Source organism: Sciurus vulgaris (genome assembly GCF_902686455.1).
Source record: "Sciurus vulgaris genome assembly, chromosome: 2".
NCBI classification, from domain to species: Eukaryota; Metazoa; Chordata; class Mammalia; order Rodentia; family Sciuridae; genus Sciurus; species Sciurus vulgaris.
Genome location: NC_136462.1, coordinates 30,098,783 through 30,114,249, shown reverse-complemented (window position 1 = coordinate 30,114,249; position 15,467 = coordinate 30,098,783). Strand labels below are relative to the sequence as shown.

The 15,467-nt window shown below is 41.6% G+C and overlaps 2 protein-coding genes across 6 annotated transcripts in view; one reads left to right on the top strand and one right to left on the bottom strand.

Annotated features, from left to right (window-relative positions):
- The window catches only part of ZNF410 (zinc finger protein 410), a 33,181-nt gene extending 30,870 nt beyond the window's left edge, over positions 1–2,311 (top strand). For all 4 annotated transcript variants that reach the window (XM_079129815.1, XM_079129818.1, XM_079129816.1 and 1 more), the window contains one exon: positions 1,734–2,311. In XM_079129815.1, coding sequence (XP_078985941.1) covers positions 1,734–1,772 — 39 coding nt within the window. In that variant the 3' untranslated portion in view covers positions 1,773–2,311. The remainder of the gene's footprint in view (positions 1–1,733) is intronic.
- On the bottom strand, positions 2,044–15,388 carry FAM161B (FAM161 centrosomal protein B). Of its 2 annotated transcripts, XM_079129785.1 has the most exons (10): positions 15,218–15,388; positions 13,877–13,918; positions 12,148–12,467; positions 10,875–11,425; positions 9,293–9,639; positions 8,593–8,720; positions 6,776–6,940; positions 6,455–6,554; positions 4,843–4,985; positions 2,044–4,277 (listed from the first exon to the last, which is right to left on the bottom strand). In XM_079129785.1, the coding sequence occupies exons 1-10, from the start codon at positions 15,269–15,271 to the stop codon at positions 4,211–4,213; spliced, it is 1,917 nt and encodes a 638-aa protein (XP_078985911.1). In that variant the 5' UTR covers positions 15,272–15,388; the 3' UTR covers positions 2,044–4,210. The 2 variants fall into 2 exon arrangements, with proteins under 2 accessions (XP_078985911.1, XP_078985912.1); XM_079129786.1 differs by lacking the exon at positions 13,877–13,918 and having other exon boundaries at positions 15,218–15,387.
- Positions 15,389–15,467: the final 79 nt, after the last annotated feature.

The following is a 15,467-nucleotide window of genomic DNA, read 5'->3' as shown; positions in this document are numbered from 1 at the left end:
GATATTGTAATATATTCTTATAAAAAATGCTCATCTTTCAGAAATCCATAAGGACTTATTTATGACAGAAACCATAGAACAATGATTTGTTGTGAGTGGTTTAGTAGCATTAGCAGTGGTGTTGTTAGGGAAGGGATGAGTTGAAATGGGTTTGACTCTGAATTAGTGACTGTGTAAGCTTGGTGAAGGGCACACGGGTCCATTGTACTGGTCTCTTTATTTCTGTGTGCCTTTTAATCCACAATAAAATGTTTTATTTGAAACAAAAAATTTTTTAAATGGTTTGGGGATGTAGGTCAGTAGTAGAGCACCCCTGCATTCAATCCCAGTATGAAAGTTGATGGGTAGAACTTATTCAGAGGGTTCAGTTTATATAATTTCTGGTTTTTTTTTTTTCATATTTTCTGAGGTCTCCAAAGAATTAGAGGTCTCATTGCACAGGGCTAACTGGGACCTGAGCTTTTGGACTCTCACCCACTGAGGTTCCATATTCACATTGAATTTACCTTCTTGAATTCAAGAACCAGTTTAGCTTTGAACCCAGCTAGCTTCAACTGCCTCTTAAGAGTATTTTCCAAATAAATCAAAGCAGAAAACAGAATTACACATTCTTCAGTGTTTCTCAAAAAGTGCTGAGTTTGGGGCTGGGGAGATAGCTCAGCTGGTAGAGTGCTTGCCTCACAAGCACAAGGCCCTGAGTTCGATCCCCAGTACCGCAAAAAAAAAAAAAAGAAGAAAAAGAAAAAGTGCTGAGTTTGATTGAGTGCAACCTTATCTGGATCTTGGCCTACATTCAAAACATTTTTTTTTTTCAGTGCTGGGGATCAAACCAAGGGCCCTATGTGTGCTAGGCAGGGGCTCTACTACTGAATTACATCCCCAGGCCAAAAATACACCATTCTTATATCCCTACCACACGGCATCAGATGAAATCTATGGCTTATGGTTTTGTTTTTTTTTCTTTAAACTTTAAAAAATTCCATATCATTAAATTCTGCTATGTAGATTACCTTCATCCAAATTAAGATCACCAAATACATATCAAGCTCAAGAACTTACCTGACTTGATTTTAATAGCCTAGTTTTTATTTTGAATTTCACTTAATTGTTCCCATCTCATTTTCTTTTTATAATTACATAGGAATTGGTTGTGAATTATGTTATACAAAACGTCCCTTGAACAGAAGCCTTTAGTGTCAAGTAGAATGTCAGTGTTACTGCCACCCTGAGAGAATCCTTCATCACAGGAAAGGTATTCTTTTAAGCCCAGGAAGCCTGGATCTCTCATGAGTAGTTTTCAGCTCTTAGGTCTTAGAACAGCAACTTTCCTGTTTCCTCCTTCTTCAGAACTTCAGTTTGTGTTTTGGGCTGATGCCAACTTCCAAGAGTTTTAATTCCACTGTTTCTGATTTCCTTGTAAGTTGCACATTTCTCCATCACTGATTGGTGAATAAGTGACAATACAAACAATAGATCTGCTTGTAGACTCAGGATATTTTATTGCCATAGTTCATACGACAGCACCAGGAAGTGGCCAAAGTGCTGTTCCAAGGCCAACATATGAATGAGATCTGTCAGTCTATGCTTGTCTTTTGCTTCAGAACTAGATATCCTTCACCCACCTCTCAAGTACCTTCCCTACCCTCCACCTCTTAATTCTTTTACTCAGTATAAATTAATTTGTTTATGATTCAATGGTAACCTATTCTAGATTTGCTTTCAATCTTTTACAGTTACTAAACCAAGGAGATTTAACTGAAAGACGGACATGAGCATGGGTGCTCCTGGAAGTGCAGCTCTGATCCCAGAATGCATAGTGGGAATAAGGATGCAAAGGCTCATGACCTGCCAGAACCAAATGAATATATGAAGGACAAGACTCCTTTTGCTTCCATTCATCTTCCCTGGCAGAGGAGATGGATTATGAGAGCTTTTCTTCAGCCACCAACTGATTCAGACAAGGAGCCAAGCAGTGACTGGGATGGGTAACTACCTCCCTCTCTCCCCACTGCAAAATTTTGGGATAGATTTTTTCCTAACGTGAATTCATTATATGTTGGCTGAAGTTTTCCATTAAGACTGGTTGAGGGGAGGTTTTCCTTTGAAGATCTTTCATCCCAGACCCAGCTATCTTTTCACATGGATGAACAATGTCCTGTCACCAACCACAGAACTTCACCAGAAGTTTTCAAGATGCCTTGTTGCTTTGAAGAAGGGAGTGATGTCAGTTCTGTTGTGACATTCTCCCTTTAGCAACCTGAGTAACAGACTCTCAGCCAGTGGGCTGCAAAAAATAAATTACTTGAATCTCCCCTTGGCCCAGGCTGAGGTACTTACTGTCTTGTCCTATACACCTCTACTTGGTCACTTTGTTTTCTTTGCTTATGGAACATAATAGCATGTTAAGAGGGTTTTTTTTTTTTTGTTTTTGTTTTTTTTTTTTTAAGTTAAAAATCACATGATCCAGTTTTCCCTTTAAATAAACAGAACAGCCCAGTCAGTTATTTGGTTCTTGTTTTAGACACTTGTTTCCTTGTAGAGAAAATTAAGAAAATAATTCATTTCTTCTCTTTAAAGACAGAACATTGATTTATCCTTAAGATTCCATGCGGGTAAAACAGAACTGAGGAGTCTTAAGAAACATGACATGAGTGTCTTCATTTCTAACTAGCAAACCCAGATGGTCGTTTGAGAGTATCATTCTGCTACAATCAGAAAAGACCATGTCTGAGTTTGAGATAAAAAGCAACAACAGCAGATAATTTTGAATTATTCTAGAAAGATAATTTGTTAAAGACATGCATACTCCTTCCATGCTATGTGGATTGAGTTCACGGCAATCAATCACTTGTATTCTTAAAATCTCAGTGTTTGCCTTCTGCAGTCTTACTTTGATATTAGAGCAGCGATTCTCACCTTGGGAAGTTTTTGTCCTCTAGGGGACATCTGGCAATATCTGGAGACACTTTTGGTTGTCAAACCAGAAGAATGTGCTACTGGGATCTTGTGAGTAAAGGCCAGGGATCCTGCCTGTAAAGGACAGCTCCCTCCCATAACCACCAATGAAAAAATGATCTGTCCCCAAATATCAAGTGCTAAGGATGAGAAACCCTGAACTAAAGGTTGCAGATTTGTCATCATGGGCTAAATCTGATAAACAGATATGTTTTATTTTGCCCACATAAAATTTCTACATAATTTTTAATTAGTTGCCAAGATACACATTTCTGGCTTTTTGTGTATGGGTGTTTCTGGTACTGAGGATTAAACCCAGGGGGAGTACTCTGCCACTAAACTTCAGCCCCCAGCCCTTTTATTTTAAGACAGGGTCTTGCAAAGTTGCAGAGGCTGGCCTTGAACTTGTGATCCGCCTGCTTCAGTCTCTCGAGTAGCTGGCACATTTTTGGCTTCTGATGACAATGGCTACTGTAATTCTGGGCCTGTTTTCTAGTAGGACTTATGCTCTCTGGTCCTTACTTTCTCCTATCTTATACCTACTCCGTTTGACTCACTCATGCCCTGATTAGCATTTTGGCTTATGTCTCTTTTTCTGTAGTTGTTCTTAAATGCCAGTCATAAAGTAAGACCCCTTAAGTCTGGGCTATGATCCCTCTACCCTGAGCTTCTCTAATTTCAGTTCTTTGAAACATTCCTGTTATCTGTAACTCTTCTTTTCCCCATTCTATAATAGTAGCAATGATTCAAAACCCAAGTTTTGCGTGCCTTGACAACCCCTGGTGAGCTGCAGTAATATAGTAATGTGGGGCTGGGGTTGTGGCCCAGTAGTAGAGTGCTCACCTAGCACGTGTGAGGCACTGGGTTTGATCCTCAGCACCATAAAAATAAATAAATAAATATATAAAATGAAGGGAAAAAAAAAAAAAGGCAATAATATGCCCTGTGCTGTGGGGCACGCCTATAATTCCAGTGGCTCGGGAGGCTGAGGCCGGAGGATTGTGAATTCAAAGCCAGCCTCAGAAAAAAGCAAGATGCTAAGTAACTCAGTGAGATCCTGTGTCTAAATAAAATACAAAATAGGGCTAGAGATGTGGCTCAGTGTTGAGTGCCCCTGAGTTCAATCCCTAGTAACCCCCAACCCCGCAGGGGGAAAAAAAAAAAACAGTAATGTTACATGAACTTAGGCCAATGATTTCAGATGATCTGGTGATTCATAATACAGCTTCTCCAATTCTTTTTTCAGGCTTGTAAGCTATTCTAGAGATCCTTCTAAATCATGCTGTGGATCACTGATGCTGAGGTTTGTAGTTTCATGGATGCTGCAAAATAAATGAAAACATTATGAAATAGAACATTTTAAATTAAAGGAAGCAATGTGTAAGGTTTAAGAATGGCCTCAACTTTTTCTTTTTTTCTAGTACTAGGGATTAAACCAGTAAGGACAATCAATCCACCACTGAGCTACATCCTCAGCTCATTTTTTAAATTTTGAGACAGGATCTCACTGGTTTCAAACTTGTGATTCTCCTGCTTCAGCTTCCTGAGTGCCTGGCTATAAAGGGACATATCTTGTTTTGTTTTGTTTTGTTTTGTTTTGTTTTGTTTTGTTTTGTTATTGGGAAATGAATCCAGGGTACTTCACCTTTGAGCTATGTCTCTACTCTTTTTTATATTTTGAGATAGGGTTCTGTTAAATGGCTGAGGCTGGCCTTGAACTTGCAGTCCTCCTGCTCCAATAATCCCATGTCTGTGGATTGTAAGCATTTGCCACCATGCCTGGCTATAAAGCAACGTGTTTAAGGGGAAAACAGGAATTAGTGGAGGATATACTATAACTTAAGGAACAGAATTAAGAATGCTATACTTTTCTCCCTTTAACTTTACCTGGGAGAATGCCTAACATTAGCCTCCTCCTTCCATTGTACAGCCCGGGTGCCTCGACTCTTGTTCCTCACAAAGTCTTCCTCCAGTCCAGCCTGCTTCAGGGTGTCTCGGTACCGTTGTTCTGCTTCTTTCCTGGCAAGGTCCTGAAGGATAGAAATTATGTAGCTATCTTGTGAATTACCAAATGATTGTAAATTACTTAATCAGTATTTTTATAATAATGCCCCTACCACCACCTCCAACCCTTAGTACTGGGCAGATTTGCATTAAAGTTACTTAGAGCTTTGTTGTCAAGCTTTAATGTACAATCGTGTCCCAGAGGACCTTGTTAAAATGCATAATCTTAATCTGAGAGGCTGCTGTCATTCTGCAGCTCTAAATTGCCTTCTTCAGCAACACCACTGGGAGGAACCTTTAAAACAATCACTTATATTGAGATCAAAATCCTGTATGTATGTAGTAACTAATCTGAGATCTCCACGCAACACATTTGAATTAGGCATAGTGTGGTTGTGAATAAAATATAATCATTGTATATTAGATTTAAATTTTTCAGTTTGAAACATCATTTTCCAATTCCAGTTCCAATTTCAGAAGTGGCCTGCAACTCTTCTTCGGGAGAAGCCAGCTATTAATTTGTGAACCACACATTTAAAAATGAGGACTTAAATTTGTGGGAGATGAAGTGAGACTCAGATGAAAAAAGGTGGACTAAAACCATTTTAAGATTTAAAGTTCTTTATTTTTCTTATTTGTTGGTACTGGGGATTAAACCTGGGATGCTTTACCACTAAGCAACATCTCCAGGCCTTTTTTTATTTTGGAACAGGGTCTGGCTAAGTTGCTCAGGGACTCATTAAATTGCTGAGACTGGCTTTGAACTTTGGATTCTGCTTCAGCCTACTGATTCACTGGGGTTATAGTTGTGCACCACTGCACCCAGAACAGTTTAAGATTTAAAAGCAACCAAACCATTCTTAGGAACATCAAAACAGAAAGAAATAGAAAGTAAGGTGCATTGAGAATATTCTTAATATAAGCATGATGATCTGTATGTGAAGGTATACTTAAACAAGCAAAATCATAGTACTTTGTGTTTTTCTTACTGTGTTGAAAAATCTGGTGGGATCTGAAGAGTAAAATTTGACAGAAATTAACATAAATAGGAAAGGTCAGCATGAGATTCTGAATAATGTGAGGTGCTAAGTAAACCCAAGACAGTCCAGCATGTTGGTAGCATACAGGTGTTTGGGGGGTGGGTGCTGTGGAGGGAGTACACCCATAAATGCCTAGATCCTGCAATAGCTACAGGATGGAGCTAAAACGCAAAAACTGGAACCAGTCACTGTGGAACTGTTGTCTGAAACTGAGAGAAAAGGGATATAGAGAGCATGATCCCAAACACTGGAAAGAGGCTATGGGGTGTTTGCGAGCATCTGAACCCATGAAGACCTATATTTAAGGGGGAAAAAATGGTACCAATAAAAGGTGTCCAATTTAGAATATCTGAATCTTAAGGAAATGTTCAATGCCCACATATTAAAGTTGTTCATTACTTCTAAGCTCACATTCATCTAAGGCAGATAGAAAATGAATGATAGTTGAGTTTTACCTTGGTAACTTGTTCAAAGAGATAGGGTCTGGTTTGTATTCTCTTCTTCATTTCCTCCAATTCTTTCTTATACTCTTTTGCTCTTTTACGGTCATTGTTCCTGGAATTAACAAGATTTCTAAAAAGAATTCTGTCTTTTCCAATCTAGAATGCCTTTCATTTAGTTGAGCAGAGGAACTCTTGTGTATATTATAAATTCCTAACTGCCTGGCAAAATTCTGTATGACTATAGCAGCTTAATAATAATTTAATAACTCCATTTTGCCATATTTGAGATGACAATATGTTGGATCCCAAGACCTGTACCCCTTTGACACTAACCGGTTTTCTTTCAGCTTTGCTTTGAACACCTCCTCCAGGCTTTTATGGGGATCCATGGCTTTTGCACGCAAGGTCACAGATTTAGACATCGCTTGACACTTCTTTTTGTGCATCTCCAACCACTGAATACTCTCCTCTGCTTTTTCCTTTTTTTCAAGTGAACTTCTAAAGGGAGAGAACAAAAATAAGAGTGCAGATAACCAACCTGGGTATATTTAGAAGTAATCTTAGTACACTCTCTGGAAAGTAAGTGGGTTTTTTTTGTTGTTGTTTTGTTTTGTTTTGTTTTTAATGAATGAGGCAGATAATTTACCATGGTGCCATTTTTAGGAATAATAAGCTTCTGGGATTAAATGTACTAGCAGATGAAACCTTCCATCAGTATGGGAAAGAAAAGTTAATTCATTGAACTGGAGATGTGTACATCCTTAAATAGCCAAATACTCAGGAAATCTGTGAGGTTTCTCACTTATCTCAATATTAATAGCTACCACTTGCTGCACAACCTGCCATGAACCAAAAAACATTAGACTTCATGTAATCCTCAAAAGGGCCTCATAATGTAAAGACAGTAAGTTCTCCTTTTACAGGGAAGGAGTCTGAGGATCAGTCTCCAGCATGCCAGTGGGAAAGCCATGATCAGAACCAGAATCTGCCCTTGACCACTCTAAACAGTGGACAGGAAAGTACTTGGGTTTGTGATTCTTTGTGAATACAATTTGCATATCTAAAAAGATCCCCAGCACTGTTTAAAAAAAAGAAAATATCCAGTTCCTTACTTTTGGAAAACAGATATGGGTATTCTCCATAGCTGGCTGGCTTCTTGTTCATGAGTCCTCTCATACTGGGCTTTAAGGGAGTATTTCTTGGATCTTAAGTACACTTCTACAATCCCTCTTGTCTGTAGGTGCCAAGTAAATTCTGGCTACTTCCATGGAAGCCCCATGGAAAAGGTAGAGGCACTAAGATGTTAGTCCTTTCCCAGGATGACTGTCCTGCTTAACTTCAGCTCAGAGGCCTAAAGGAGGAGGAACTCTACTGAGGGACTGGCTCAATGAGAATAGGTTAGCTGAAGAGTTCAAAATAAGCAGGATGGGCTGGACAGTGTGTAGCTCAGTGGTAGAGTTCTTGCCTCACATGTTCAAGACTGGTTCTATCCCTCACAGCACTGCAAAAAAAACAAACAACAAAAAACCCTCCTACTTCCAGACTCTGACATCTCCCTAAGATGACTCTCAGAGCATCTCTAGGTAATCATTGTTTCATTACCTCTGTGGCAGGTTTAAGTCACCTGCTGTCACACTTTTCTGAATTCTTACCCTTCGTGACTGCCACCCTTTTTTTGTGTATAGGCTTTTATGCATGTTATTCTGTCTGGAACCTTCTTTCTCTCCAGCCTTCATATGTCTAACTCCTTGTCATTCTTTATATTTCACCTCAGATATTATTCCAAAAGAAAAGAGAACACTGCCCCAGGTTTCCTGGTGCCCTCACAGTACTCTGCATTTGCACTCCTTACAAAATATGGTAATAGCATCTTTGCTTTTCTATATTTCAGACTAGATATTACACTTTAGTAGGTTTCCTAAGGATTTTCAGCCTTAACATTGTGCCTTGCACCAAATAAGTCCCCCATGAGGGCTAAGTGGTGGCTAGCACCAGGCATGAAGACCACATGTATTCTTGCCCTGATCAAAGAATCTCTTCAACCCCTTAAGGTGTCTCTGAGGACAGCTGAGAAGGCCAGCGGGAGAAGGGTGGGTTCAAGAATTTGACCTGAATCAGATCATTGAGTCTTACATAGCCTGACCACTCACCTGACTGCAGATTCCCTCTTCCTGGTGGCATCTGTGATATGCACAGGGAGAGTGTTGGTAGAGAGGGAAGCAAGGCCACTCAGAGAATGACTTCTTGTCAGGGGTGTAGCTGGTGGCTGTGGGGAACCCTAGAAGAAAGGAAAGTTGGTATTGGTGGGATAGCACATATGATTAGTTTCTGTCTTAGCTGGGATTCAATTTCAGTGAAAGACTGAAAATGAGAATCTTCCATTTTATTCCTGGAATTAAAGATAATGAGATCTCAAGTTTAATAACCAGAACAAGACTAGGATAATAATCCTAAAGTTTTTTATCAAATGAGATTTCTTTGAACATGTTATAGTGATACAAATAATCGACCCCAATTCCCTGCCTCCCAGACCTGCTTGTGCTTATTTCTGCAAAATCCCTCTAGATAAGGGAATGAAAAAGAGTATTCCTGAGGTCTTAAATTTACAGGAATGTGGATCTGCTTACAACTGACATGCTTGGACACAGGAGCTGAGACAGAGGATCCCAAGTTGAAGACCAGCCTCAGCAGCTTAGCAAGACCCTGTCTCAAGATAAAAAACAAAAAGGCTGGGGGGAAAAAAGTTAAAATAGAAAAGTGTCATGAGAAGTGCTTTCCTTCAAGCCCCAGGCCCATCCTGCATATCCTGCTTTCAGGCCCTGGTCCTCCCACAGCTCCCTGGGCCCTTACCCTCCTTCCTCTAGTAGTGGCAGCATCACAGGACCTCGGAGAACGCCGCAGGTTGGCAGTCCTCAGCAAGAAGGGCTGGTTGTGAGTTGCCTCCCGGGTTTCCCTTCTCTTGGCAGCTCTTCTCTGGAAGGCTTGGTATAGACCTTCGTAGTCAGGGACAGCAGGATTTATGCGAGGTTGGAATCCAAAGTCAGTCTGCAGAAAGCCAAGCTTTTTCTCCTGGGTTCGGGCAGCTGTTCGGGGCTGTGAATCAGCCCGGCTACTAGAGGAGGTAATAGGGGAGGAGGCCATCCGGAGCATGTCCAGGGCCCTCATCTGGATGCGAATTTTTCTAAAGAGCTCAGCTTCTGTGGACAAAGAGGGTAGTGATGAGTAAACAGGGACCAAGCTTTACACCAAAAGCACTAGCAGTAGTGTGAAGTCAACTGTTAACTTTCCAGGAACCCTGTGAGCCCACTGACGTGGGAGAACTGCATTTGGCCACAATATGAAGAAATGGCAAAATTTACAAACCAGTTTGCTTTTTTCCTTTCTTTTCTAGAATACTCATTAGTATACAGTGACCACGACACCACTGCCCATACCAGACTGCAGAAGCAGCTCCTTTACGCTCATTGAGCACTTTATACAATTTCTTCTTTAGAGACAAAGCAGGAAGGCCAGCCACCACCACCTTCTAGCCACCCAAATGCCCATGCCCTTTGCCCCAACAATTCTCAAGTCTTCCTTCTCTCCTATCAAACATTCTGTATCTTCCTCTTTAACCTTTCTCTAGCCTATCTTCTTTGTCCCCACTACTAGTTTCATGCTTTCTAAACTGAATATTGAAACGGCCTATTACATCAACATCCCTCCAGTTTTGCTACCACCCTTAATTATCTACAACAGCAGAGTGATCATTCTGAACTGCATATCTGTTCATGAGCCACCCTACTTAAAACCTGTCAGTGCCCTTGGAATGAAGTCCAAAAATCACTAAAGTGGCCAGCAAGGCCTCTCAGCTTTCTTGTGCCAACCATTCCTCCCCTGTCACCCTTCTCTGCCTCTCAGCTTACTTCTACCTCCAGGCCACATCTCTGCTTGCCCTTCCTCCTCTTCACCAAATTAACTGGCTCCTCCTTCAGGAGCCCTAGTGCTCCTTTTCTCTGAGTCCTCCCTGAACTGCTCTCTCTCTTCACAGCGTACTGAATTAGGTCCTTTCATTGTATGCTGAATGCTTCCCTCCTTTAATTCTTGCAAATGACTCATCCCATTTGTTTGCTGGGATCACAGATGACTACAGGTGGCTGACTCATCCCATTTATAATTCTGTGTCTACTCTCTACCTCCTCATGTCTACAAACTCCATGTTTGCTTATTTATCAGAGAACAGTGCCTGGTAAGTGCCACATGTGGCTGTAGAAGAATAAAGCCTGAGGCCCTTATTCACAGTATATATTTTAACCCTTCCTCATGGCCTACCTGAGCATGCAGCCTCTAGGGGGTCCACCCAGACAGCTCATCTCCAAGTCAAGCTGACTAACCAACTGGGTCTCTTGGTATCCACAAGCAGGAGGCAACAGGGTGGCAAGGATATTTTTACCTTCGAGTTTGTCCCCAAGGGCTGGTTCCAGAATGGACTTTGGGATCCTTCTAGTGGCCTTCTTTTGGGGGACCTTGGACTTTACTGTGGCAGCCAGGTCTCTCTGTCGAGCAGCTTCCTTTCGCTGCTCCTCCTTCTCCAGGAAACTGAAGGGCCTTAAGGTTGAGAGAAGCAGTTCCTTCCTCTTCTGGATCCCTGCCTGTCTCCGGGCCTCGCTGCGCTCCATGATCTCCTGGTAGAGGGGTAAGTAGACATGTGCAGGTACAGGCTGTGCCCGGAACTGCCGGTGGCACTCAGCCTCCTCCTGGCCCTGCTTCTGGGCCTGCTGCCTGTCCTGCTCAAAGGAGGCAGGTGAGGCAAGCCACTGGGCTTTCTTCCGGGCCTCCCGCAGTGTCATGCGGAATGGCTGAGGGATGGTGATAGATGATGCCCAGGAGCTGACACTTCTGTGCTGGGAAGGAGGCTCAGAGCCTGTAGATGGCTGGGCCAGAGCCTTGGGACGGCCAGAGGGAAGGCTGTTCAGGGAGCTGCAGCGCCTTGTGGAGCCACACCTGTGGAAGAGAGCACTCTTCTGCACCAGGCAGTCAGGAGTCCCAGCCATTTCCTAATCCTCTTCCCCAGGCCTCTGCCTCACAAGTCACAGCTGGCTTCTCAGTCTGACGTCACAGCCCCACAAGTCTCTATGCCCATAACTTTTCCATGAGTCCTCCCTACTCTTCTCACAGGCATTCCTAGCAGCCTAGTGGAAATTCTTTTCTCAGAATTGATCCACAAACTGCCATGTTTGCATATGAGAGAGAAAAGAGTACAATGGGACAAAGCAGGAATTTAGAGTTAGATATAAGCTAAAAACCCGTTTCAAACGTTAAGGTTATGAATTTCCTCATATGTAGAATGACAAATATAATATCCACTTAAAAAGTTACTGGGAGGAGAAAGAAAATACTAAATGAGATAAAGTATGCATGCATATAACAGACCTGGTCAAGGTCAATAAACCTTGTCATTCTTGGGGAAAAGATTGTTTAGGAAAGGCATTCCTTTAATTAACTCTAATGTTTCATTGAACTAAGAGTTGTCCAAATTGATTTAGGATTGCTGAGTAGGAATTGGAACACTTGCATGGACTCAAAAACTGATTCTGAGCCACAGCTTGGCTAAGTGGCAACTTGCAGACATGATCCCTGCCTGACAAAGGAATATGAAGCCTAGAGACATGGTATGACTGGCCCAGAATGGTGGAGTGGGGTGGCTGTTGACTGCAGAGCCTTACCTCTCGGACCCAGGGTACTGGATCTGTGACTTCCCCCTGCCCTTGTCTTGGAAGAAACTCTCCAAGTCCTCATCATCTTCAGAGACGTTCTTATCACTGTCTGGGTCAGACTGAAAGAGGGACTCCAACAGCCCCCATTTGCCCCCCTGCTTTAGAACCTGTAAGGACTCATAAAAGCTTCCAGCTGAGTCAGAGGTGGAATCTGTCTCCTCCTCAGGGCTGAGGAACTCATGGAGTTTGCCAGCCCTGGGTAAAATCAGGCCATCCCCAGACAGTTTATCTTCTGCCTCCGTGTCAGAAGAGGATTTGGGGGCAAATATCTATAATGGAATAGAAATAAACTGTGAGTTAAACTATAATTTCTATAGTCTTCAAAATATAATGATTAATTTCATTTTGAATAAGTCTTAGTATATTAGGGATAAGAGGAACAAAGAAAAATAAGATGTGTTCCTTGCTCTTAAGAAATTTCACATCCTGGTACACAGGTGTGCTTGGCTGAAGGGCAGGAAAGGGAAGCAAAGAGCTAATGCATGCTCCCTATCCATGCAGTACAGTAAGCATTTAGAGCAACTAAACTGTACCATGCATTTTGCTACCCAGGACCTTGGCAACATTTCTGCCCATCATACTCACTACCCATCGTTCTTCTCTTGTTGCCCTGTTTACACCCCTGCTTTCCTGATGTTCTAACTAATTCCTATGCCATCACTAGAAATTGATGATTAACAGGACAATGTAGACTAGCTGAAAGAGTGTCATTCTAGAAAGTGAGATACCCAACCAACATTTAAATAATGTATTCAGTGGCTGGGGCTGTAGCTCAGTGGTAGAGAGCTTGCCTATCATGCTCAAGAATTGGATTTGTCTCCATCACTGGAAAATGACAACAAAACATAACTCATTCATAGAGAAAATATCTGTTGGATATCTAACACACACTAAACTGAAAACAAGACAAGGTCTCTATTCTCATGAAGCTTGCATTCTATGACAAGGAACAGAAAATGTAAGAAGATATTCAAATAAAACCATTAACACTAGTTATAGAGTGATGGATTGCTTTTGGAAAACTTTTATGTTGATAAAAGTCCATTAGAGTCACTAGGATTATATCTATAATCAGAGTGAGGTTTATTAATTTGTAGTACATCATAGGAAACAATAAGGAACCTGGTATATATTATATTAGTGTGTATATTAGTGGCAGGGTTTTAGAGTCTTGTCCTGATTGATTCTTAGGAGGGTCAGAAGAGGATTTAACAATGGATGAGTGCTGTCATGAAGTAGGGACAATTTAACCTTTTTTTTTTTTTTTTTTTTTTTTGGTATTGGGGTTTTTGTTGTTGTTTTGTGGGTTTGAACCTACGGGCACTTGATCACTGAGCTACATCCAGCCCTTTTTTTTAACTTTTTATTTTGAGAGAGTCTTGCTAAATTGCCCAGACTGGGCTTGAACTTGTGATTCTCCTGCCTCAGCCTCCTGAGTGGCTGGGAGTACAGGTGTTTGTCACCACTCCCAGCATGGGAATGGTTTAGTAAAATAGATAATTGAGCAATTTTTTCCCTGCAGGGAAGGGTAAGTAACTGTTAAGTAAGCATTATATTTAGAATAAGGGGTGTTAGTAATTTTGTAGCATTATTATGGCCCCAAGAGAAACACTGTTTCCTGCTGATTTTGAGGCTGGCTTTATCTGTGTCTGTCATAGTTTAACTTATAAAAATGTACCTTGACACATGATGGGTTATGTCCAGATAATCTCATTGTAAACTGAAAATACAACAAATTTTAAAATGTATGTAATACACCTAATTTAACCAACATCCTACCTTAGGAACACAGCACACTATAGAGTATCAGTTATTCACTCTTGTGACTGCCTGGCTAAATGGGAAGTATAGCTTTCTGTCTGTCTCCCGGCATGGAGAGAGGATCATATTGCTAGTTGAGGAATAGAACAAAATTCAAAACGTGAAGTGTTGTTTCTAATGAACACTTATTGCTTTCCTACCATTGTAAAGTTGAAAAATCATTAGGTGAACCATCATAAGTAAGGGATGTTTGTGCTTTCTCAGTCCTGGGCAGATTTTTATTTTCTCACTATGGAGGAATTTTGGATTGACACCTGATTGATGAAATGGAGCCAACTTTACTAAGATTTGGGGTAAGAATATTCTGTGGTCAAGGAACAGAAAATGCAAAGGCCTTGTTGAGGCAGGGTCCTGGAAAGGAACAGACTTGAATCTTGTATAAGAAAGAGAGCCAATGTCACTAGAGGATGGTGGCATGAGATGTTCTTCCAGAGGCTGGCATGGAGCCAGGATAAGGCTGTAGAAGATGCATGGTTGCAAAAAGCAATCTAACTGAAGGTAGGACACTGCATTCCTCCAGGTGACATTTACTGATGGTTTCACTGGGTTCTCTAAGGTCTAACTGTAATGCTGGATAGAATACTAGATTCTGAGTCAAAGCTGTGTATATATGTAGTCCTGGCTCTGTTAATGAAAAGCATGTGGTCTTGGGCAAATTTCATTTAAAAAAAAAACATCGTTATTGAGATTTAAGTTCCATAGCATACAATTCATTCAAAAAGTGTAATTTGATGTTTTTTAGTACAGAGTTATGCAACTATCACAGCGAATTTTAGAACATCTTCATCGCCCCTTCCCCCCGCAAGAAACTCCATACCCTTTAGCAGACATTCCCTAAAACCCCTAACCAGCTTTTTGTCTATATATGGATTGGGGTGAAAATTCCTTAATCTTTCTGTGTCTCTGTATTCTCTCCTCTCTGTATATCTCTACAACATAGGGACAACAGTTGTCATAAGATACATGAGAGGATAAGCAAAAACTGAATTCCACTGGTATGGTCCTAGAAAAGCACGGCATAAGTAGTTCAAATCCCCAAGATAAAAGTCCGCCTCCCAGTGCCTAAACGCTGCCAATTTTAACCCCACGCCCCTCGGTGACACGCCCCTGCCGTCTGTTTCCAAGGCAACGCCAGTTTCCTCATTTAGGGGTTCCTTCCCGAGTACAGTCCTGTTTCCTCTCTTCTTTCTGTCCTCACCTGACTGCTCCACTCTGCCCGGTCGGGGGATCCCGCAGACCTTCCTACAGTCATCTTAGCCAGGCTGAAGGAAGCAGAAGCTGCGATGACAGCGGCGGTGGCTGCCGTGGTAGCGCTACCTATGCCCCTAACGGGCCTTAGCCTCTTATTGGCTGCTAGGGCATCCGTATGCTCCGTCCCGCCCAAGGAAGTAAGGATCGCTTTCCGATTGGTGTAGTTCCTTCATGAGTTTTACTTCCGGCTTAGAGGG

Bases quoted from the DNA above. Each gene is read 5' to 3' on its own strand.
- FAM161B (XM_079129785.1), bottom strand. From the start codon at position 15,271: ATGACTGTAGGAAGGTCTGCGGGATCCCCCGACCGGGCAGAGTGGAGC. The intron at 8,721-9,292 runs GTAAGGGCCCAG...CCTTTCTTCTAG, and splicing joins CCACTACTAGAGGAAGGAGG to GGTTCCCCACAGCCACCAGC. The intron at 4,278-4,842 runs GTAAAGTTAAAG...TTTATTTTGCAG, and splicing joins AATGTTAGGCATTCTCCCAG to CATCCATGAAACTACAAACC.